Source organism: Lates calcarifer, linkage group LG13, assembly GCF_001640805.2.
Source record: "Lates calcarifer isolate ASB-BC8 linkage group LG13, TLL_Latcal_v3, whole genome shotgun sequence".
Lineage (NCBI taxonomy): Eukaryota > Metazoa > Chordata > Actinopteri > Centropomidae > Lates > Lates calcarifer.
Window position 1 is genome coordinate 1,533,839 of NC_066845.1, and position 25,580 is coordinate 1,559,418.

General features: G+C 39.8%; 1 protein-coding gene across 1 annotated transcript; it reads left to right on the plus strand.

The window, feature by feature from the left end:
* The first annotated feature begins 325 nt into the window (after positions 1 to 325).
* Positions 326 to 23,944, plus strand: LOC108873486 (calcium-binding protein 7). The gene is given in 6 exon segments (XM_018661713.2): positions 326 to 1,205; positions 1,207 to 1,243; positions 16,046 to 16,189; positions 16,332 to 16,444; positions 18,950 to 19,100; positions 21,017 to 23,944. Coding segments are annotated over 6 exon segments (648 nt in total). The 5' UTR covers positions 326 to 1,133; the 3' UTR covers positions 21,148 to 23,944.
* Positions 23,945 to 25,580: the final 1,636 nt, after the last annotated feature.

The window sequence follows — 25,580 nt, forward strand, 5'->3', positions numbered from 1 at the left end:
AAAGGGCATCGCTAGGTATTCATTTTTCTTACTGCCTCGGCACGAGGGGAGGAAGTCAACCACACACCCACCACATATGGTCATCAATCCCTCTTTATGGTTTTACTGTAACGTCAGTGAGTAACCAGACTGCTCATGGTGAGAGTAATTGAACAAAAAGGAAGACACACAGAGGGGAGGGAGGGTGGCTGTGTTTGTGTGTTATGCGGGAAAGGGATTGCCTCCACCCATACACTGTATGTGTGTGTGTGTGTGTGTGTGAAGACGTATGTATGAGAGAGACAGAGTGACGAGGGTGAGACGAGAGAGAGGGAGGGAGGAGAGAGAGAGAGAGAGAGAGAGAGAGAGACTACATATCTGATCCACACAGAGAGCTACCTTTCACAAAAAAAATACTCATTCACTCCTCTACTAAAGATGGAGCAACTGGATCGCAATGCGCCCCCGTCCCCATGACCAATTAAGAGGAAGCCAGCAACTATTGTATCTGAGGATCCGGACACGCGCTCACCTGTCGTCTTTACACGCTTTTGAGAGGCACAATTCAGATTTTTTTTTGTCCATTTTTAAGTGTAACACGTACGTTTCTGTGGATTATATGAAGCTGGCTGGATCCTGAGGACGGAGTGCGTCAAGTGAGCGCACGTATCCAACAAGTGGATGCATGAATTTGCTCGCAGCAGACAAACCCTGGGACTAAGAACACAAAACAGTCAGTGGATTGATAATCTACATTTGTTTTCTTATCGACTGAGACAATAACCTGCACTCATTCGCTGTGCCTCAGATGTGGAGCTTGTCTGGGTTAATGGTGATGTATAGATGTGCGCATTGTCTCGGTCTCAGGTAGTTTTCTAGCTCTCAGCGACTTTGTGTTTAATTGTTTTTCAAGCAGATAATAAAACTGCAATGAGGTAAGACACTCCTCTACATTTTCCCTGCTCTTCATTTATTGACCAAAAGCAAGATTTAGGCGGACACGCTGCGGAATCCACCGTTTGCCACCTCACCCCTCTCCCCCCATCCACGGACTTGCTTCTCCGTTCCCTCGGTGACCGTGGGGGGAAGTTGGGATCCTCTCTGTAGACATTTCTGTATGACGAGGGCGCAGGTGGCAGCCAAAGGTCGCAGTCATGCCGATGCATCCAGTAACCTCCACGTTGATGTACCGGGGGATCTGCACCATCCCTGACATCCTCTCCTACAGCGCCCCAGGTGAACCTGCCCGAAGACGAAGTTGAAGGTGAGATGATACCTGTGCGTGTAGACCTGAGGGTGCTCCAGGCTCCTCACGGGCTCGTGTAGCGGCAGACAGTGTTTATGTGGCTGTGGTCAGGTCCTGCGGTGGAGCTCATTCAAACAGACGCGCGGTCAGCACCTTGGACAGCGCTCAGAGATCTCTGATGTAGCACGCGTATAGAGATCCGAAATGAATGATTTTCAGCTTAAAACTGCCTGTTTTTAAGGTTTTATGGTTTTGGGATTGATCCCCACCCCCACCCCGCCCTGATCTTGATGTATTTAACAGAATGTGCAAAAATAATCACCCATTTTGTTATCAGTGTTACTCAAAGATCAGATATTGTATTTAAATTTTCTTTCACTGATTGAAAATACAGATTTGCAGCTCAGTCACATGCACTCAATTCAGGAGTTGGTTTGGTTTAAAAAAAAAAGGCATCTCTGCTCCCTCTCTGCCATAAAGTGTTGCATCTTGAGGACAGCAATGATGCATTGGCTCTAACTAGAAGCAGAAGCTCCTGGGTGGAAATTTGGTTCATGGAAGCCTGATTTCACTGGTCCATTAAGTCTGGCCACACAGACTTTCTCATGGTCAGATGGTCCACAAGTGTCTGATATGCCATCTTTTCTGGGGACTGCTAAACGATCCAACCAACATCCAGGGCAAATCCTCTCTTGATTAAACAGAAAGTTATTAGTAAATCATCTTTCCACATCAGTGAACTGGTGGCACCCGATAGCAAAAGAAAGTGACATCCCTCAACAAGCATGCTGACACATGACAACTATTCTGAGCAATTTAGTTTTTCAGTATCCTGAGAATATTCATGCCTGGAAGCACTCTGTGATGTGAACCTGCGACATCTGCACATTATCATACACCAGCCCCTAGGACACTGTTCAGGTCCCAAAGCGTGTGTGATGACAGTAAGTTCTCGCATTGTTGCCATGCTTTCACTGCCATGACGCTGAAAGGTGGCTGACGTATCCCCACTGAATGATGTGTTCACTGCACCTCTCATCCCTATTGATACACTCTTTGTTCAAAAAACAAAGCAGGGACACATCATTTTTGACAGATTTGGCCTGATTTGCTGGACAGATGCAGAGAGATCAGCAGCGTGCACACACATTTTCACAAGTGATGCATTTCTGATTAGGCTCTCACCAAAATGCATATGTGTGAATTACAGACAAGCTGGGTCTTGTGAGAAATCTTGACAGTGGGTGCTGGTGCAGAATCTCCCAGGGAGAGATCAGAAATGGGCCGTTAATTGAACCTACAGTTGTACACATTTAAGACTACACAGCCACTCACTCCTCTCTTTGTCTCTCTCTCTCTCTCTCTCTCTCGCACACACACGCATATAGAGGTTTGGATCTGCAATATGTGTAAAGAGACACACTCAAACACATGATTAGGTTGGCAGGGACATACTATTCAGTGCTCAGGTTGATATTAATTAGAAAAGCTAAGTGGAAGTGGCCAAATATGAATTGGTTTTGACTCTGAAAAAGGTGTTCAAAGGACAGGACACACACTGCACCAGGAACATCCAGAAAAGACAAGAATGGGTGCAAGACTGATCAAACTGGTTTAAGATGTCAATATGCCTTCTGCATTTTATACTCTACGCCTGTTTTTTGCTTTGACACCCAACAAACAGAGCCTGTGATAAAAGGGAAGTGTCAACATATCAGTGCCAAAAGTGATCTTTGCGTGATGCCATGCCCATGATTATAGCATTGCATCAGTCAGTCTTTTATTGTCAAACATGATTTTCCAGTGTAAAGAGACACTGCATGACAGAAATATATTTTTGCACACAGCAGCAGCAGCAGCAGCACGGGGGAAAAAAAATATGGGTGTCTCATATTTCAGTCATTTTTATCAACTCCAGAAGAAGCTTTTGGTTGTTGAGATTGAAGAATATCAGTTTCCTTTTCAGCCTCCCACATTAATTTACAGTCAGCTTTGGGGTGCAATAAACACACAACACTTCATTTTGACTTTAATTACTCAAATCAACTTGTACTCTCTAGCAGCAGTTGCTCTGTCGCAAAACAAAATAAGTCGTTTTGGGCATTACAGCTCAACTAAAAGCGGCAGTTTGACTGGAGAAGCAATAGGACGCTTTGTGGGGAGAATGGGAGAGCCTGAGGTAATGCACAGTTAACAGCAGTGACAGAGCCTTTTTCAGCTGTTGTAGAACATTAGCGATCCCGTGTGAGGGATGTCTTACAGGTTGTGAAAGAGGCAGACTTTAAAGGCAGTGTCACTGAGGAGACTGAATGTTGCTGTTGTCGTCAAGAGCACAGCTGAGATTCACAGCTTTTTTCCTGCCAGGTAGCACAAAATGGGAATAATATATATGTGACAGGGCTGATTGGTTTGTTGAATAGCTCAAAAAAGTTACAAAGTAAATACTATGTGGTACAATTTGTGCATTTAAAGCTTGGTTTTTAGCTTCTGGAAATGGAAGACAGCACTACAAGTGAGCAGCTGGGACCGTAATGCTTCTCCTCTCCAAGCAATATTTTTATTGGAAGTTTCTTTTGGATTTCCACTCTGATTTGGTTTAATTTTTTTCTCTTTAACAGCTCCAAAACATACTTAACATCCTTTTATTCAGCTTTGATACTTCATGATTCCAGCTAATTTTAAGAGAACTGTTGAAAAGGTGATATTGAACTGAACTGAAGACATCTCAGGTGTTTGCTGTTACTTTCGTGGCTATTCCCACCTTCCAACCTTTTACACAGCACTATTATCTTCAATCCCAAATGATATATATAATACATAATAACAATGTAGTCTAATAAAACCGAACAGGGCGTCAGACCACTCTGAGATCGTACTGACATAAGTAACGTCACTATGTAGGGTGACATTCTGTACACTTCTTAGTCTGAAAAAAAAAATTAAGTAAGTTAATGTTTAGTTCATTTAAAACATAATATATAACATACATTGTAACAACAACTCTCTCTGGCTCACCTTCATTAAATGTGCAAGCCCTGAATGCAGCAAGGGGAAGAGTTAACGCTTCAAACTTGTCAGCATACAGACTTTTAAATAAGGTCATAACAAAAGGAAAAAAAGGATTGATTTTACAATTATTATTGTTATTTTTTAAACTTGTAGCAGTGGATTCTGTATTACCAAAAAAAATGAGGAATTAAAGCCAATTTGAACAGAACACAGGGGTTAATGTTATTTCTGTTCCTGGATTGCAGCTACTGTAAAGGCAGATAAGCTCTACATTATAATATGCGGTGATCAGTGTTGAGGACTGATTTTGACAGCTGTGACGTTTCATAAGCAACTCGTTGTTGAGAGAGATGCACTGCTCGGGCGACAGTCTCCGTGTCTCGTCACCGCTCTCATCTCTTGAGAGATGGACGAGAATTGGCTTGAAGTCTGAAGTGTCACATACATCAGGCTTGGCCGTCAGGGAGACAGGGCTTTGTCACAAAATGAAATTGCACATTAGTGAATATGTGCGTGCAAGTGCATGTATAGGGACAGGGGGCTCAAGCCCTATTGGCACGCATAGCCAAGGACGTGATTTTCAATTACTGGCTTGGACACCCCAGGGAATGGGCCAATGGCGCCATTCTTTGTGAACTAGAAGGCTGTCAAACCTATAATTGGAACAAAATGCTATTTTCTGATGCTCGATAAGCCTGTGTGTGTGTGTATGTGTGTGTGTGTGTGTGGTAGTAGGTGGGGGGTGGTAGCAAGTACCTTAATGTACAATGATGTGAGCATAAATTGAATTGGACTCCATATTCTCCATTTCCCCTCCCACACAAGAGGGAGGAAAAAAAACAGTTGGTCATATTACTGGAGCTCAATATAGTTTAGACCTCCTCCACCACTAAAAGACACACACACACACAGAGAGAGAGAGAGAGAGAGAGAGAGCTCAGTGTCAATATCACTGCAGGTGGAATTAAGTGGGTAGCCCATTTCCACACTACCTAACAACAGCCCTATTGGAAGCAGCTTCAGAATAGTCCCAGGGCTGAGCTTAAAGCATTTGTAACAGGTCCCAGAGTGGGGCTCATGTAAACAGATGGCAGTAGTTTTCTGTAGGCACAAGCAAAAGATAACACTAGACCAGAGTGGCTGCATCTTTCCGACAAGGTTGTCATCAGTGCGGTTTATTTATCTTTGCACTTCAAATCTGCTCGGGCTTTCCTTTCATTGTCTCTCTTTCTCTCCTATGTTAACACTTGAAGAATTGCATAGAAAAATTCAAAATTACCAAAATATGACAACTCATATCCTCATTTCTGCCTTCAGAACATTTACTTATTCTTATGAATATAGAAACATTGTTTGAGAAAAGTAATTTATTGAAAGAATTAATCCCATACCAATGCTGTTGTTCACAGATTTTCAAGAGAGCCTAGATTTATTCATACTTAGTCAATAAATTCTGACATTAGGGTAAATTAATCCATTTGACATAAAGGTGATAAACCTTTAAGATGACCTGTTTTTTTATACAAAGAAACAGGAACATTATAGCTGCAATTTATTAAAGAGGTAGCAGATGCCACAAATAAATTAATTCATGACAAAAAACAAAATATTGTATTACCATCCCAGTTTATATGCTAGCTAATCTTTTTGCAAGCAAAATGTCAACACAAATTACTGTTTCAGTAATTTTATATGCTTGCAGACATCATTCTACAAATGCAGCACAAATAAAAAGAGACAAAGGAAGGCAGACAGGAGAAGTTACATATTTCCTTGTGAAACAGGAACTCTTTTACTGCAAATAGAGCCAGAATATCAAATAATCCTTGAATTAAAATGTCAATATACACCAAAATTCTGGTTGTGTGTGTTATATATATATATATATATATCCATAAACAGGTCTAATGATACTTTTCCCCTTTCTTCCAATGTGTTTAGTTTGGTCAGGAAAGCCTTATCTTAATCACTGTCAAAGAAACATGAAAGTGTATTCCGAGCCAAAACTGTCACAGAGCCAGCAGGACGATCTCTCAAGGAGCATTTTAAACTGTCTGCAGTAATCAAAATCAGCGCAGCCTGCAAAGTTATCTCTACATTTGTTCACACACTCCTGGCAGAGTGAGGGGGTTTCCTTGTCTTTGGGATCAAACACAGATTGGGCTGTCACTCCACCCCCCAGGAGACAGGAAGCCAAGATGTTGCAAACAGGAAGTGATTGGAATAATGGGACCAAAGTCACTGAAGCCTTAAAGCTCCTTTCATTTACTTTGCAATGTAAAGCGACAGTGGAAAGGTTTACTTGTAGGAGAAAAAAACAAACCTAGTCTCAACGTGGTATTGCCACATGCAAACTCTGTGTTTATATAATTTCTAAAAAGGAGAAGATTAGTGAGACTTGCTTAAACTTCCCTTATGTTCTCAGTAATGCTATCGTCACTGGCACTAGAAAGGGCAGTGCTGGTCTATCATGCACATTGGTCCAGACTGAAATATCTCAACCACTATTTGATGGATTATTATTATACACTACATTTTGTACAGTCACCAGAGGATGAATTCCCAATGACTTAATTCTCGTGACTGTCAAATTGACATTGTCATTATTCCCGTTTGTCCAGTAATATAGGTTATTACAAAATTCCTGCAAAGCCAATTACACTGCCATCAGCTTTAGCTATATGTATTTTGCATTTAGTTCTAATGCATACAACAAATGTTAACATGCAAACATGCTAAAGTAAGACTGTGAACATGGTAAATACTTGCACAGCATCAGCACACATTGTCATTTTGAGAATGTTAGCATGCTGATGTTAGCATTTAGCTCAACCGCCAGTCCTGCGTCTGCACTGAAAACTTATGTATAGGAGAGGATACATGAAACTCAAGCTGAAAAAATCACACTTCTTGTTTAGGCAAAGTAAACTCAAATAGGAAAAGTCCCCATATTTGGATTCTGAAACTCTGGAAGTCAGTGCTATTGGCTTGTGGACAGGGCTAACTGAGGAGATTTTTTCTTCCTCATGTGTCTCCCTGAGTCATAAATATATTAAAGATTGTTTTCTTAAGATATTCAGACTTCCACACAGCATTTTGTTTTTGAAAGTAGATTGCTTTCAGTAGTGAAAATTTTAACACATACTACTGGGGCTTCTTTTTCAACATTTTTAGCTGTTCCCTTGGCAGAGTTTGTGGGACTTTGCAAAATCGCTTTGACTGACAGCTGTTCAAAAAAACACTGACACCACTGTGTTCCTAATGGCATAAACTGCCTGTGAGGCGATCTTGATGTTTGTGCTCCACTCCTACTGTAGCTGCAGCAGAAAACATTGACTCATTTTTTCACCCTGAGGTGGAGGGTTGACTTCCATTCCTTTGGAAATACTTACATGAATATAAATGAAGATATTTAAAGACATCGGCATCTGCTTGGCAAGACAGAAATTATGCACATAATGTATTGCTGGTGCAAAATCAGTGGGCGTTGTGGGGGCGTACTTCCAAGGGGTCAGCTGAGACCATTTTAAAACATATGCTGCTAAGAAGATTTGGATAGCAACACATAACAAAATGACCAATCAAGATGGTGGCGGATTTGCTGGCTAATTTTCAGGGGTTTGCCATGTGTAAACGATCCAGATCCAGTGTTTACCGAAATCAAACACTTATTTGTCTCCCCTGTTCACTTCAGCTATTGACTGCTATTAGCAAGGCTCTCTCCCAGGAAGCCTGAATTAGTACCGTTATTGTTCTCCCACAGAAAAAAAACACCTTGTTTACCCTTAAATTGGATCCCCTTATCTAACCGTTTCCCTTTGCATAGATGAGAACCCTTCATACTTTCTGACAAAAAATAACACAGCCGTTTTCATCAAAGCATTCTCTCTCTGAAACAAAAATGAAGAAAAAAGTGAATCAATATGAAGTGTTTTTCTACTGCCAACACCATTCCATTTCCATTTTCTGCCTTTCAAATCCTTTTGACATTGTTACAAATGTGGGAAACATCAGTTTATAACTCAGACGGCTTTTGTTAATTATTAACAAAGAAGAAAGACATGCAGTAACAACAGCACTGACTGCTGTAATTGTTAAATTACTCCAAAGTTAAATGCCTGTAAAGCCTGTGACATATTCAGAGTTCATTGTCAGAATTTGAGTTTGGATTTGTGACTTGTGGTGGTGTTGGATATCTGGACTTTTTGTTTAATAAAACACTCCATCACAGGATGGTGAGGTAGTGTGGACCTAGTGGTGAAATATCATTTGTTTCGTTTAAGTGGCTGAAAAGCCTCAGAGACTTTCCTGATTATCATTTAAAACCACCAAAGAAAGAAAATACACCTGGGTGAAGAAAAGAAACACAAACAAGACAGGATGATTAACTTCATCCATTTTGGAAACGGACATGGTTTGTGACATTACAGATGTGCGGCACTGGGGACACCCACAAAAGCATCCTGCTCATATATAATCAGGCTGAGAATAATAAATCTCACTTTGCGTGTCTTCCCTTCACTTTCCTCAGTCCAAAACCTCGCCGCTCTATGTGCATGATGGAGAGTCACCTTACACAATCTGCCAGACAGACAGACGGGCAGAAATTGATTTCAAAATGGTTCTCTTGGTTGTATCACCTGCCTTGGATGAGACGAGCAGAATATGAAAAAGCTCTACTTGACATGGATGGTGATAAAGATGTGAGCAGAAATGAACCGTTTCAGAGGGTGAAGTGACCCAGCAGCACAGCTGGTGAGCTACAGGTTATGTCAGTATAGTAAAATTTTATTGCTTCTACAATAATGTGTATTTGTGGTAATTTTGTGGAGTGTAATGACATTACTGGTTAAAATTTAACATAACTTTGGAAAAAATATAAAGAAATAAAGATAAAAGATTTGTAAAGACAGATTGAAATTTTGGGAAATAGTATTATTTGCTTTCTAAAGGAGAGTTGGGCAAGAATATTGAGGCAGGTCTAAAAATATGAAGCTACCATCAGCAGCCTGTTAGCCTAGCGTAGCATAAAGACTGGAAACAGCTAAGCATTGCTCTTTCTAACTAATAAAATCCACCTATCAGAGTCACCAAAACTCATTAACACTTAGATCTTGTTTGCTTAATACATACTAAAACCTAAGTGTAAAAGATTATGTGCTGGGCTATTTGGTTTTGAGAAGTTGCCTGGCAACCAGTGAAGGAGTTACTTTGCCTGGCTAGGAAATAGACTGGCACATAACCCACAATAAAATGGTGGTTTCTGTTGCTAGCTCACTACCCCTTTGTCCAGTCTTTACACTTAGCTGGGCAAACCAATTTCTATTGGTCAGCTTCTAACCTATTTCACAAAATGATGATCTAGTCTTAACATAAACAGAAATTTGGCAAAAATGGCATTTGGTATTTTTTTGACACTTAAACATAGTGATCACCAATAGTCGGAAAACTTGACATTTTCATCACGTCAACAACCACAGTCTCGTATAAATTCTCAGTTAATCAGCTGCTGTAATCTGGTATGACATCCTACCTTGCCAAATTGGGTTTTGATGGAAAACATGTGGTGCAGATTAGCAGAGAATATCATGAAGTGCTGTGATTATGGCTGTCAGGTAGGTTGAAGTTAAGTCATTTATTTCCATTTTGATCGATTGCCATGAAGGAGTGGATCCAGCAGACTTTATTACCTGTGAAATGAACTGTGATGAGTTCTGGAAGGTGAAGTGCTTTTTCTCTCGGGTAATATTTCCTCCCTTTGATGAACAATACTGCAAAGTCTACACCAGACAATAACGAAATCCAGCGATAGAAAAATGGCATCCATAAGCGAGCGTGTACTGTTAACGTGGTGGAACTGATGAGGGAGTGTTGGATAAGCTGTAATGCATAGCGGAGGCTTCTGATTGTTCACATCTGACCTTTGTTTGAGATGCTTCTCACGGGTTTTCGCCTTGTGGATATTGGCCCTGGCTCAGCTTGGTATCGGCTGTGATGATGAAAACTTGCAGCTTTGAAAACATAAGAGCGAGGTGGGGATGAAAAAATGGAGAGAGATCAATGATTCCCCTTCCCCGCTTGAGAAGAAAAGCAAGAGAAAAACACAGATGGGCTAAAATTTCACTGCCTTTCACTGACTTCAATCATTCAAGGTCAAGTAGGGTTGAAGAGGTTGGCTTGGGGATTTTTTTCTTATTGAGGATAAAGCACTTTGACCTTTCCAACTTTTTCCCCTTTTCCTATAGTTTCTCCCTCTGGTCTTGTCAGTGTTGCACTGGTGAGGTTAAAGCGCTTCAAATTCCATAATGGAGGGGGGAGTTTCTATCCAAACTCAGAGCTGGGATTTCTCCTTAAGACACAGACGACTTAGACTCTGCCATATACACCTTTTGAATACTCCAGAGCCTTGTTAGAAACCTGTTATGGTAATATTTAAGTCTTCTGGGTGCCCAAGTCAGCCCATATCCAGCTAAAGATGGATTAAGGTTGCTATGGGTGTTTAAAAATAGTTGCCCAGGGTTCATACACACACAAAGCAAAGCTGTGTTTTTCCTCACTCTGATAAGGTCTTACATAAAGAGTGGGTGTGCTGCAATTACTGATCCAAAGCAGCCCAAAGCAGATGTAGGTCTGACTGAGGCGAAGGGGATCTCTGGCTCTGAAAAACAGGCCCTGGATTACATTCATGGACACTTCACCGCTACAAAAGCCCTGGCATTAGCCCGTTCTGCTCAAAGTGCACCGCGTGTAATTAGCAAAAGTTTCTCTGATGCTAAATTTAGCCTGAAAAGGGGTAAAGCTTTGCTCTAGGCATGCCGCAAAAATCCATGTAAATATTTCCCATGTGATGCGTTTCTGTTCTGTGAGGATGAGGCGAGCTCATTTGACTATTTTTTTCTGATTACTTGTTTTTCTTTCTTATTATGTTTATACAGCAGAAGATGATGACATTATTAAGTCTTGTTCACTTTATAGCTCCACTCTGGAGTCTGATAGAAATTAGAAAGTGGATGTCATGCTCCTTGTGGTTGATTTTTCACCTTTGTTATGATTCCAAGCATTTCCTAGGTTATTTGACTGCATGAATCAGCTCCATTTCCAAGTGACTCCTGGCTTTGTCTAGTGCTGCACATAGACACAGACAGCTCAGCGTCCCTGTGCTGCAGTAAGGATCCAGTACACTTCATTGATATATACAGCAATAGATGTGCACTGGGAGTACACTGCACCTTTCTCTTGTGGGAGTTTAGCTTTAGATGCTTGGCTCTCGCAGCTCATGATCTTGACTTAGGCTTTTCATCCTTTGTCAGATCACACCACAGGGGACGGCGTGGCATCGCATCTCTGAAGGCCAACAAGCACCTCTCTACATCAAAGCAAATACCACACGCTTCAACAAAAATATTCTCACCTCCCTGGTGGAGCTGTGGTCCCAGAGACCGAGTGGAAGATGCAACAACAGCAGCTTCTCAATCTAAAAAATGTATATTAATAAGGTAATAAAGTAAAATGTAATTGAAGCTGAAAGTGAGATTAGTTGGAATTTAAAGAGGCCAGAAGGAACAGCAATATCTGCAGCAATAAAGGAAATATCCAAAAAGGTGACACTCTAATTTAAATGAAGTGGCATGTTCATTATATTTCCTGTTTTTATGCCAGTTCAAAGAGTTCAAAAGCACCCCTGTCTCCCAGAAATTACATTCATATACTAGTATGCAGCAGCAAATATGTTTTGAAGGAAAAATAATTGCTACTGAGCTATGTTTTCTCTAAGAGTGGTGAGGAAAAGTTCCAAATACACTGATACTGAACGCATCTGTAAAACATTCAGACAACACACTAGTTTTCTGTCAAACTATCAGATCTTGCAGTACAGTATCCACACCTTAGGTTTGGAATTAGATGCATTTTATAGAATACACAATTTTAAAATAATAAACACATTAATAATGGAAACAATTCTTAGTTGCAGCCCTAGACAATACCATTTTAATGATGTTATATCCAGGAAGAATTGTTAAACAGATGTAATATAAAACAATTGTATGCTATGATACAATATAAGGAATTAGCCACTAGTGCTCCCCTGCTTTGTTTAGTTTTCTACCTCTATGATTTGGTTTGGGAACACGAGAGTGATTTGTAATTACTGACCCACTGTTTCTTTAATTTTGTGTGCCTCATATTAAGATCCATTTATTTCAAGGCTACATGACTAAGCTGTGGTTAAATTTTGCCAGCTGGATCTCCTTGATTGGGCAGGATAATCCAGGTCATCTGTGCAGGCTTAGACCAACATCAGAGCTGTTCCTTTATTTTTTCCAGAGCACTTATTTGCAGTCAGAGAGAGAATTTTTTATTTTGACAGAGCCAGTTTCTCTATTACAATAGAGCAACTATGGGGGCATAGATGTGAATTTGGCCCATTTTGGGCTCAAAGACTAAAGTGAAAATGGAAGAATCGTTTGTCCTGAGGACAATTAAGATAGAGTGCTATCTCTTTTAATTTATCTATCTGGATGGCATGTGGTCAAAAAGAGAAATTCATTCTTTCAGAGGATGATTAGTCAGCCTCTTCTGATAAATTGTTGGAATAGGGGTTATGTATGGCCTGCTCTGCTTTAGAGATTTGTTAGTTAATTCTTGTAGCACTTTGTCCTGATTTCAAAAGGAGCCAAGTAGTTTTGGTAATATATTTGTAATGCCTATAGACATTCCAGCTTTATGGTTGTATATCTCACTGGACTTGATAAGCCATTCATTATATATCTGGCCCATGTAGAACTAAAGCATTTGTATTCTGTAAATGGTTTTTTGACAGAGTGTAAAATCCTCCCACAACAAATTGTGTCTGCATTCCTTTACACAGTACCAACTTTTTTTGTATCAAATGTACTGTGTACCGCTCACAAGTTGGGATGTTTTGTTCACCTTGGCCTTTGATCAATAAATAAAGCTTTCAGGGGTGACGGAGTATTTGCCAAAACTGTTTTGGCACCTTATTTAAGAGTGTGTTTGCCTCCTGCGACGTGGCAACATGTTGTTCTTATTTTCAGTGAGTGTCTGCTGGAAAGCCCCCTCTTTCTAAAGTAAACAGATAGAGCGGAGACCTCAGGTGGATACTGTGGTATTGTTATTCTATAAACAATAAGATCGCACCCAGGGACGGAAAAAAAAACACAGCTGGAGGCTCTCAATGATTCAAACTATACCCCCAGTAAGACATTTTGTAGGGGAAAGCAATGTGAAAAATAGCTGCTGTGAATGTCACTAGGCTTGGTTTTTATAAATTGCCTTCCCATATGTAATCCATTGTAATACATGATTGCCAAGTACCCTTGTCCCTATGGCACAGCTTCTATTCTGCAGGCGTGTACCTGATTACAACAAACTATTTCCTGAAGCCCTGCTACGACATTATACACAGAATGACACACGCCGTTTCCTGTCATCATTGATATTTTATGTTTTGTTTTCCAACTGAAATATTTGTCACAGACTGTCACGCCGTGGATTTTGGCCCAAGGCTTGGGCCATTTATCGCCGTTCTGACACTCCTGTAAATCACCAGAGCAGCAAATTCCCTTTTACAAGACTTTGGGCATTTGCAGGGGATTGATAAAGTTTGTTTAGTATTACACCTCAGTGACTTAACAACAGTTAATTGGCAGTAAACTAAGAAGGGAAAGTCTTTTGAATTCACATTTGAATTTTTATTTCGCCTACCTAGAAGGCTGTTATTGTCAGTTGTTTAACAGAGACAAGTTATGCATTATTTAGCCACAGCATTCACTTCATATTTTGTTTTCATTACTCGTTGAAAACCATGTATACAGTTTTCTCATTTATACTCTTATCTTTTCTCTGACCTAATCTGTCAAGCCCTCTGGAAACCTCATTTCACTAAACCTTATTTAAAAACAAAGACTTTGATTATGACACTTGCCTAATGATGCATTTTAAGGCTTCTGATTTCAACAAATGCTAGATTACAGAGATTACAGACATTACAGACGTGATTTTCTGAAGATCATCTCTATCTTAAGATTCATCTCTTGCCCTGCTCTTCTGTGTGCTAATCAGGCATGTGACACAAGGATGTGACAAGTCAAAAAATTGCAGGTGACTCTGCTGTGGACGTTATTGCATATAAATGAAGGGATTGAGTCCGTCATGAAGAGTAAACAAGCAGAGAGTGAGAGGAAATATGCAGTGTGGCTGAACGGAGGAAATAAGCGCTTGAAGATTTCCTGTTGTGATGGGGGCTCTGTGACAGCAGGAGGTATATTTTACACTATTAAACCGCCTCTTAGAGTTTGAACTGTGTGTCCAGAACTGTGAAGTCTTCATGGGAATTAATATTGAGGTTTGAGTTTCTGTAGGTGATTGGGTTTTGTTTATTTGGGTATGGTGGCTCTCTAGTTTCTCTGTTTATCTTGCTATCTGGCTAACTCCTGTTACTGTTGCTAATTACATAAAACACATTACTCCAGTTTTTCATTATCAAATTGTATCAAAACAGATACTCTGGGTAGGCTGGGGAGCCATAAGAGACAGATTATGAATGGTCAAAATCTTATTAAATTTTAGTTCTTCAGTATGAATTCATTGTAAGGTTGAGAATCTTGGAAGAAGAATGGCAATGTGTCTATCGCATGAACTGAACAGTGGAGGTGAGATTGAACATGACAGTGTCTTGCAGACGCTGGACACAGCCAGCAGTTACTAGAAACAACACTTATTTTATGGATGAAAACTTCAGTTAGTGGTGATCAGCCCACACCTAGAGGCTGATCACCTAGTTGCTCTAAACCCAGACAGAATAATTGCAGGATTATTCTATATGAAAAAGCCACAGATTATTTCCTGAACATACTTTTTCTACAAGAAGTTGCAACACAGGCTCACAAACAAGTTTACAGCAAACAATCCAGGATCCAGCAGCCTGTCCATTTTTTACACATCAAACTGATACAGGGAAACAGAGGTACTCTTGAGTCTTCTTTCTCACCACCACTGAATTTAAGTCTAGTAATCATTCATTTATATTACTGATCTGTTCCAACAAGTCTTGAGACCAATATTTAGATCTCTTTGGCTCACAAAATATTAAATATTCTTCACCCGGCACAAGTGAATCATTTTGTTATTGACGTTTTGTACTGTGGAGCTACTTTAAAATCAACTTGGCAGCACTAGCAATTCTTTGACATTACAGGGAGTTATTCAGTTTGATTTTATTACGTCAGCTCTTACACATAAGGGTCCAGCAATCATTCTGAATTGGCAGCAATTGTTTCAAATAGAGGGTATCTTATACCAGCCCTTTTATTATTAATTTGTCTCACTAAGAAATTATTGGACTGATGGGAATCTAGGAATCCACCAGAATGCTACACTTTCCCCACCTTTTACGACAGCAGAACATATTCCTGCTAGGTTATTTTTGTCATGAAAGCTTTTCAGATTTTAGCAACTGAGAGAATAAGACTTCATAGATTTGATTCATCCCTATAAAATCTGAAATTTAAGGACGGCAGAGAGTATTGGCCTTTAAAAATGTTGACAATTTGTCCTGATCTCAGCTCTTTTTATTTATTTTATTTTGGCTCTTTATTTGTCATTTTACTGGTGGAATTTGTTCTCCTGAGCTGCCAACCCACATATAACTATGACTCAAGCATTGATGCGGCATAACAAATGTGTCTTTGGTGCGTGGAACATTTCCCACTTTCATATCCTGCTCTGCCGTAAGACTTAAGCTCGGTGTGTCTTTGTGTGTGTGTGTGTGTGTGCGCATCTTCTCTGCAGAGATCCGCGAGGCCTTCAAAGTGTTTGACCGCGACGGCAATGGGTTCATCTCAAAGCAGGAGCTGGGAATGGCCATGCGCTCCCTGGGCTACATGCCAAACGAGGTGGAGCTGGAAGTCATCATCCAGAGACTGGACATGGACGGTGAGGCAAACACAGCTTGGACTTCATTATCTTAAGTTGGCAAAGCATAGAAGCTTTTACTCTATTTGCCCACAAAACTGGACTGTAGTATGCAGTAAAACCAGCAACAATAAAAAGCAGCTGTTCTTCTTTTTTTCCACAGGCGATGGCCAGGTGGACTTTGAGGAGTTTGTCACTCTTCTGGGCCCAAAGCTGACAGCAGCTGGGTTGCCTGATAAGTTCAACGGCACTGACTTTGACTCCGTTTTTTGGAAGGTGCTCATTATTCAGTCACTCATCTCTTGCCTATTAGAGAGAAGACAGACAGCCCAGTAGCAGTTGTAGCAATCCTCCATGTGCAGTAACATTTAGACTCTGCCACTGTGTGACTTTAAAGGAAAACCAGTTTTAATTGCCACATCCACTGTGTCTTTAATGGGAGTATTTTAATCTTGGAGAGGTTTGGATTCCCTTAAGAACCATATCCCTCATCAAGACTTTGACTTGATATCTCTGCCTCTTTGTGTGTGGTGTCCTATTACTTAGAACATTCAAGCCAATTTTCATGCAAAATAGATATTAATTTATTTACACACACCTCATTAGATAATCAACAGCTCACATTGACAGTGGGATGGAAATTAATGGGAAGGAGCTCATGTCAAAGCCGCCTTTGTTGTAGTTCTGCGATAACAGCGCCAGAATGGCTGTCAGAAAGTGAGGCTCCAAATTGAGTGTGAAAGAGAGGGGATTTATGGGAATTCTTGGTGCAGTCAGTGTACAAAAAAAGAAGCACAAGCAAAGACACCTGCTGGGAGAATCAAGAAACCCGAGGGACTGTTGCAAAGGCTACATAGCTTCACGTAACATTATATAAGAGAATAATAGTACTGGGCATGTGCTGCTGGATTGATCACACAGAGCCTCCAGTCACACTGGTGAACTGCAGCTCAAGCTGAGCTGAAAATGAGTAACATAGATACGCTTTCCAAACAGGCACAGATCCTGGATTTCATTTTTACTTTTTGGTCTTAGTCATTCACATTTATTTTATTTAACTCAATTTTACATAATGCTGGCGATGGAGTGTAACTAAATACTTTTCCTCAAAAACTGAAGTTTTACAGAACCTACAGTTACTATGCAGAATACAGGTTTACATATAAAACATATGATCAGCTTATAAAATACAATGCATTTTAAATGAGCTCCACATGCCAACTACACCAGTAAAAAGCTGCTCACTCACTAATATCATATAATATCAGTATAATAATGCACAGGTGAACTTTTAACTTTTACTTTTGATATTATTTTAATTACATTATCTTGATTCCATTTTGTTGATAATACTCTGCTATGGCTCTGAAGGACTGTTAATTTAATGGAGAATTTTTATAGTGTGGTGTTGATACTTTGATTCAAGTAAGATAGAGCTGTGGGCGTCACGTGACTTGGTTCGTTAATACCGTCATGTTGGCAGGAAAAGCCTGAGCAAATATGAATGACGCCAGCGCCGATTTCAAGCCGTCACACTTTAAATCCGAGGAAATTGAACGATATATTGCAAAACGTCACAGATTACACATTACTGACCCCTTCGATGTCCTCGGTGTGTTTTTCACCTGGACTGAGACAATCTGAACGGCCAGTGTTCCACACCTGCAGTAAACAGACGTCTACAACTACCTGAACAACTTTCCCTCGTCCAACAAGTCAGCCCCACAAAATCCACACCACAATGCATATGTCTAAAATGCCTTCTAGGAAAACAGAACTGTTGGAAATCGTAATAAAATCATGTAAAACAAACAAGATATTAAAGCTGGGAAGCGTTGGATTCTGTACCTGATATGCAGTGGTCACTACATAAGCAGAATCTGTTGCCTGTGGGTTCCCACCGCCTGCTCCGTTTTCCTCTGCTCCTGGCAGTAATCCATTTCTGTCGTTTTTCAGTTTTTTTAGGAATCCGAGAAAATGCTCTCCCCTTTGCTTGTTTCCGACTGTTCTGGCATCCCGCGGCACCACAACTATCCACCATGTTCACTCTTTATAAATACAGTAGGGAAGGAGCCAAGTTGACTGCTAGCCGTGGTGTGCCTGCACTAATTTGAACGGCGCGCCAATATGCCGGTGTTTTTATTACGACTGTTGCATGCCGGGACTTCATGATGTCAACTACCTGAGCTCTATACTTCTTCCACCACTGCATAATACATTAGTATGTTTTACACTGTGGTAAAGGACAGGTTTTAGTTTTATTCCTAAAATTCATTTAACTCGATTTTTCTTCGATATTATTTTAGTCAACATTTTGTCTTGTGGTCAGATATGGGAATTCCTTTGGTTTCTCCATATTAATGATCCAGCACTAAAGATCATTTAGATGAACAGACAAACTGATGACTGAATAAAGTTAAATTTTCCACCATACTTCAGGTTTGACTCAAAGTCCAGTAGACAAACTGCACTGCGTAATCGTCCAAAATTCAGCTCTATTATGATTGGAGGTCAACTTAGAAGTTTAAACCCTTCTATTCATACTTTCTATTTTGTTATTTATGTATTTCAATAACCTGATGGCTTTTACATCAGCTTATTCTGTTTCCATACCGTGTTGTTTCTGCTGTTACTGTTAACCTCTTTTTGTGTTTTTTGTGTGTGCTTGCATACTGTATTGCATGTGTGGCTTTCTTTGCATTTATGTGTGTGTGTGCCTGCAGTGTTGTGGCCACCAGCCCTCGTCCATGTTAATGTTAAGTTATGTGTGTGTATCTCCAGTGTGACATGCAGAAGTTGACGGTGGAGGAGCTGAAGCGACTCCTGTACGACACGTTCTGCGATCACCTTTCCATGAAAGACATCGAGAACATCATCATGACTGAGGAGAACCACATAGAGAACCCTGAGGACTGTCAGGTGGATATAGACAGTAAGGAAGAACCTCCTATACTTAACAGACTCCTTCTATTTACATTGCTCTGTAGTTTGCATTTCTGGGATTTTCCATCTGGTTATATTGTATTCACATACCTATCACAGACTGATGATTGGACTAAACTAGATAATGTCACGTCCATATTTTATTTTCTAATTTTAAAGACTCATCCAAATCACACAAACACAAATACTGGAATATTTCCAGTTTTATTTGCCATTGTTGTGAACTATCTGACGCCAAGATTTGTTCTGTTTTTTTTAATTTATCTTTTATTTCTTTGTTTGTCAAATATCAAATTTTATAGAGACATACAGAAAACATGTGAAACAGAGAGAGACAGGGATATGACATGCAAGAAAGGACCCGACTGGAATTAAACCGCAGGAGATGTGGTTGTGTTGCGTGCATCTTATGCACCAGGCTATCAGGACACCCCTTTTTCAAATATAATTTTATCCAGGTTTGAGCACCACAAGTAAATGTAATCTTAGAAGTAAAGTAAATCACAAGTAAATAAAATCAAAACTACCCGCAGGGCCAGGTACCATTAGCGCTAAGTGAGGGGTTTATAATTTGCAAGCCACCATATATGATAATATATTATTTATGGAAGTGATGATAGCTTTGGAATTGTCAGGACTGAGCAGCCCTACAAACTTGATCATCATTCCCCAGCCGAGTACAGCCTGTCTGATCATAGTAAGAAAGACATCATTTGTACTTGTTCACCACACTCCTCATTTTTTCCACATTACAGATTTCACTCTTTCACAAAATCCAGCAATCACACACAGATGACTGTGCTGTTTAAACAGCAGAGATATCAATTTACTCCTATCACCAGCCTCGCTAGATCATAATGTACTCCAGTCAGTATGAAATGTCATACCCAGCCGTTTTGTAATTTGAGCAACTCTACACTGCAAAACTATGGCATTGTTACCTCTCCTGTCTCGCCTTCTCCTCACCTGTAAAAGTTACTACAGTATTGCCAAAGCTCCGTCCACCTACGCAGACTCTGCACGGAGAACCCCATTCTCTGAGGCTCATTTGAAAGTCATTGTCAGAAATGCAGGAAATCCCTAAGTGAAGTAGAAGTGGATGGAAAGTGTCCACACAGCGATAAAGTTAATTATACCTCTTCATTACAAAATAACTGGAATTAACTGAAGATGGCAAACTGCTGTCCCAAAGGGTGGAATTTTCCTTTAATGGTTCATTTACTGAGGGATACAATTGAGGATGCTTGTCTATTTATGCAGTTTATATGGCTATTTATCCAATGTGTACTTTTAATGACTGTTGCAGCCATTACAAAGCTATTCTATGATTTACAATGAGAAGCTCTTTTTCCTTACTGTTGGAAAAACACTTACTGAAGATTTTAGGTGTTTTTCTATGCAAACAGTGATGACCTCTGTAGGAAATGAAGATAAATCAAAAGCAAGATCAATTTAAAGGTATCTCTCTATTTGGACAGAAAGAAGGTGCAGCAGAAATCAAAGTTTCATTTTGAACATTTTGTTATGCTTCAGCTGCCTTGGTTCTTATGTCAGACGATTCTGCAGGTGTACTATACCTTGTCTTGGAGGGCTGGTGTTCTGATGAGCATTCTTTAAAATGCCAGTCAGGTGCCAGTTCATTTGTTTGTTGTTCCAAAACTCCAATCAACATTTCAATCTAGATGCAGTTACACAGCATACAGGTGTGAAAACAAATTTTCTTGGCTGTGTTTATCCCTTATAATTGTGCTCATGTAATTGTAAGGTTTTGTGATGAGCTCTTTCATTTGGAAATTGCTATCAGATATCTTTCAAGCATTAAATAACACCTGATCCAGTGGACCTTCAGGTATTTTTCTCTTTTCTCTCTTTTCCTCCCATCTCTTCTTTTCTTCCCCTCTGCAGGTTCTAGCCCGACGCAGCAAGTCAAGCAAACTTGTGTGCGCAAGAGCCTGATATGCGCCTTCGCCATTGCTTTCATCATCAGCGTCATGCTCATTGCAGCCAATCAGGTGCTGCGGAGTGGCATGAAATAGGAGCTGTGGCATTTTCAGCCTTGACCACCACCTAAAGGCTGCCTTACAGATAAATGACTGAGAGATGAAGCTTAAAAAAAACATAAACAAAAATGAATACAACAGACAATCACACAGCTGTAAAACATATGACTGCAAAATAACTGGCGTCACCAAGGACACTACATGTGAGGGAATTTGTCTTGTGACAGAGACATACTGACAGTTTACAGAACAGCAAGGACAACAGGACCTCACGTACAAAGAGACAGCAGTGTGTTTAAAGTGGACAGCTGTCTATACATATCACTCTTCGTAAGACAACATTTAGTATTCATTAGCTATGTGCATTTGAGCAGTGTTGCATTCAGTATGGTGGCAGCTATAGAGAGAAGTGTAGTGACTGTCCAGTTTTGTATTTGTCCAGTGTACCATGCGGTTTATTATAAACGAGTAGAAAGAAATCTGTGAAATATTGTGGGAACATTGGAGAAAATATATTCCTGAGGCTGAGAAGTGTTTTGTGCAGGGGATCTGGAGTGCACATCGTTGTGGAGATATTGTATGTGGTGCAACATTGTTCAAAAACCACTCGGGAATAACAATAGCTTGGTAAGAAAGAGATAATAGGAAGGGTTTGCAGGGAGGTGCGTGTGATTGTGTGGATGGTTTCATTCATTCACAGGCTGGAGGGCTTCAGTCTGAGAAGGATGGAGCCGGGTGAAGCAGGTTAACAGCTCTTGGGGAGGAAGGTGCTCAGGTCTGGATGGAGAGGTAACTGGCTGGAAAGTGGCTGGACATGCAGTAAACACTCAACTCTCTGTCTCCACAGCAGGGCTTTGCAGGCCTCAGAGGATGACCATCATCTATGCATGAAATGCATGGATTTAAACAGTTGTCTTGACACATTTGTAAAAGTTCTTATCAATGTATTAATCATTATGACTGTGTAACAGCTGTTTTGAATTACTTAATGACAACTGTGAGCAATTGTTTGTGGTGCGGGGTATCAGCAATCACAACAAAAGTAAAGCATACAACTGCATGAAAAAGAAGGGCTGCTTTAGTACATGCTCGTAAAAATTATTTTCGGGATTGCTAAACTATGGACCTTTTGCCACGCCAGGGCGCTTGATGATCATCTCTCACTGCCACCGAAGAGCAAACAACTTCAAGATGTGTGTCACTCAACCATTTAAAGAATATGCATCAAAACTGATCTGGCTGGTAGTGGGGATACAGATGTGCCGGAGTGTATTTTGTTCTTCTTTTTAAGTAGTTTTTTTTGTCTGGATGCGTTGCTATAGAGCAATAACTCTGTGTAAAATAGACATCTCACAATGCTTTGAACAGACAGAAATCTTCAACCAACATTAGCACCAGTAGACCTAGGAACTGCTGAGGTCAGAAAATTTTCTTTCGCACTTTTCAAATTAAGGTTTTGGCAATACAACAGAGACATTGGCTCTGATGTTCAGACAGGGAGTACCCCTTCTATTCAGTGAGACACAGAGACCAGACAGATGAGTGAAAACCTGTGTGTTAGAAGCTGCCCAGTGTGTTGAAGTTGGACTGAGGCCAAATGGTGTAAACTGTTGCAATAAAACATTAATATCTGTGAAGCACCGTGTGAATTTGATCAGGCATAGATTAGATTGTTGTGCATGCATCTGGGTCAGGTCTGTCACTATAAATGTGTATTTGTACATATAAACCAACTTCAACCAAAGCTTTGATGAATCTGTGACAACACAACTGGGCCACAAAACTAAGAGCAATCTTAGTAACAACTGATAAAATGAACATTTGAATTATTAAGAGAATCCCACAGAAGTTCCAGTCACTTGTAGTCACAAACTTCTGATCAGTAGACTCTCATAGGGAAAAATTCAATCTTACCTGAAAAAAGATTTATTTTAAAACTAAATTTGAATGTTTGGAAAGTCAAAAAAGCCCTTCAAAATACCCTCCAAAAACATGACACTGCAATATAGAGATCTAAATAATTCACATCTTATGAATATCCCCTTTTTGGATTGCTATTGGCAGCTCCCCAAACTTGGATCTCTCACAAGAGCCGGAACCTCACGGAGGCAACAAAATTAGACTACCCTATCGCCCAGAGCCAGGCGGGATAATGATTATCTGATGCACCCGGGCAATTTGTCAAAAGTGTCAAGTCTGTGGGGAAAACATTCAGAAAAAAAGAAGAAAAAAAAAGCCCATTTATGAAACTAATACCTTTGTTTCCATTTTGCACTTTAAGATGTGCTGCAGCGCACAACAACAGCAACTCACCGCCATGATTGTTCATCCATTTCCAGATAGAGTTTAGGTTTAAAGAATTACTTTACCATAGATTTATCTATTTTTGTGATAAGAATGTGATGGAATAGAATATTAACTGACTGACAAATGATACTGTCTCATTCATTTTCTGTTATAACATTACTGATGGGACATTTTCATGGGGAATAAACTTATGATAATAATTTGATTTGTTGCCTTATTCTTTGAGACACTTTGGCATTGTGCATAGGCATAAACATACAGTAATCATGGATTTATTATTTATCACCAGAGCAAAATATAAAATCCAATATTTATTTTCTTTTTACAGATGAAAAAAAAAAACTGTATGAACTTGTTGATAGTCTACTAAATGTTATATTTCCATTGAACTGTACTTTGATACTTGTCTTTGGATCTTGGAAAAATGTTTATTGACCATGTGATATCTGTTCATTGACTCCACCTGATGTTCTTCTTCTATGTCTGTGGAATGATATTTCACATGAATAAAATCATATACAAACCATGTTGTGTGTCTGTGAAATAATTTTCGATTTGTCAAATCCTCAGTCACACAGCTTTCAACGACTTTATGAAATGCTGAGGATCAGTTTCACAGTATTGATTGACATCTTGACATTTGAGATTGAAATCCATAGAAAGTGATGGATTCTTCAAGGTTCACTGAATCCATGGATTGCTTTATTCCATTTTGAGATGCCCTGTTTTGAGCCCCATCTGTTATATTTATCCCACTCTATCTCGTAAGTCCACCAGCGATGGTCAGCCTGCTTCTACTCTGGCAATCTTAAGCAGACTGGGAGATATATTTGCAACAACAACTCACTCAAAACAGCTGGTTTACATGGACAGCATATGTAATCATCTACCTTTCACTAAGCTACTATTAGAATTTAAACTGTACATTAAGTAATCTACGACTTTCATGAATTTAAAGCGGTGCAGTAGCAAGCAAAGACTGAAGCATTCCCTACAGCCACTCGTCTGAGCAATAAGAGCCTGTGATGGACAGTAAGGTAGCTAAAATCAAACGGAGACATCTTGTCAGGCAGTAATACATCCAACATACACATACTGCAGTCATAATTTTGCATCTGCATTTGTGTTTTGACTTTAAAAGGAAGCACCACAGCCTTTTTTGCTAGTAAATGTTGTGATGATGTACTGTGTGTTATGATGCTGGTCTCTTGCTTACAGCACCATGTTCCATCCTTGAGCTGCTGAAAATGCAAGTAGGTGGTGAGAGGAGATTAGGAGTGTCTTGAATTGCCAGGAGGTATTGGAGGGTTTGTATCCCAGAACTGAGTTTGAGCCAAACAGCACGCTCTGAATGCTGGAAATTGAACTTCCATTTGATGAAATTGTTGAGTCACTGACACATAGAGTTTTGGTAATTTTGTGTTATATAAGACAATGCTTCATCTTTTAAGATCATACTACACTTGACAAAGCATTTGGGGCTGTTTTATATCTTTGAAACTCCACCATAAAACATGCCAAAATGTATTTTTCTGCCGCTAACATCCTAAAAGGCCACCTGAGAGGGTTGGGTTCTAAAATGTCAGCGTCACCTTGGGATTTTTTGGGGCTGAGCACGCTTTAGCTGATTGTTAGAGATGGCTCAGTCAGGTTGAGTTACCTAATTTTCAGTGAGATCCTACATCTTAAAATGGGCTCAACCAATTGTTTGACAAACAATTTAAATCTTCATCTAATGTCGTTTTTAGATGACAAAGGCTACATTCCAGAGCTCTGGCATATTTGCATCCTGATGTATTTTTCTTTGTTCACCACACGAACCATTCAAATCTCTCAGGTTTCAAATCTTTCAATTCTGCAAACTGAATTTAAAAAAGGGAGTCATATTGTTGAGAGAGGCAGCTATGTTCCATGTCACTGATGCCTCAAATAGAAATCGCTAAAAGAGAAAACCTCAATCTATGCACTTGAAACATGCTGAGATATACACATTATACACATACTGAAATAGCAGCAACTTAAGACATCCTTGAATAAACAGTAGACTGGATTTATTCCTAGACAAAAATGTATGTAAAATTGGTTAAATTAAATGTTTTCAGTTGCAAAGAAAATTGGAATTTCTGGAGGGAGAACTATAGTGTGTGTATTTATATATATAT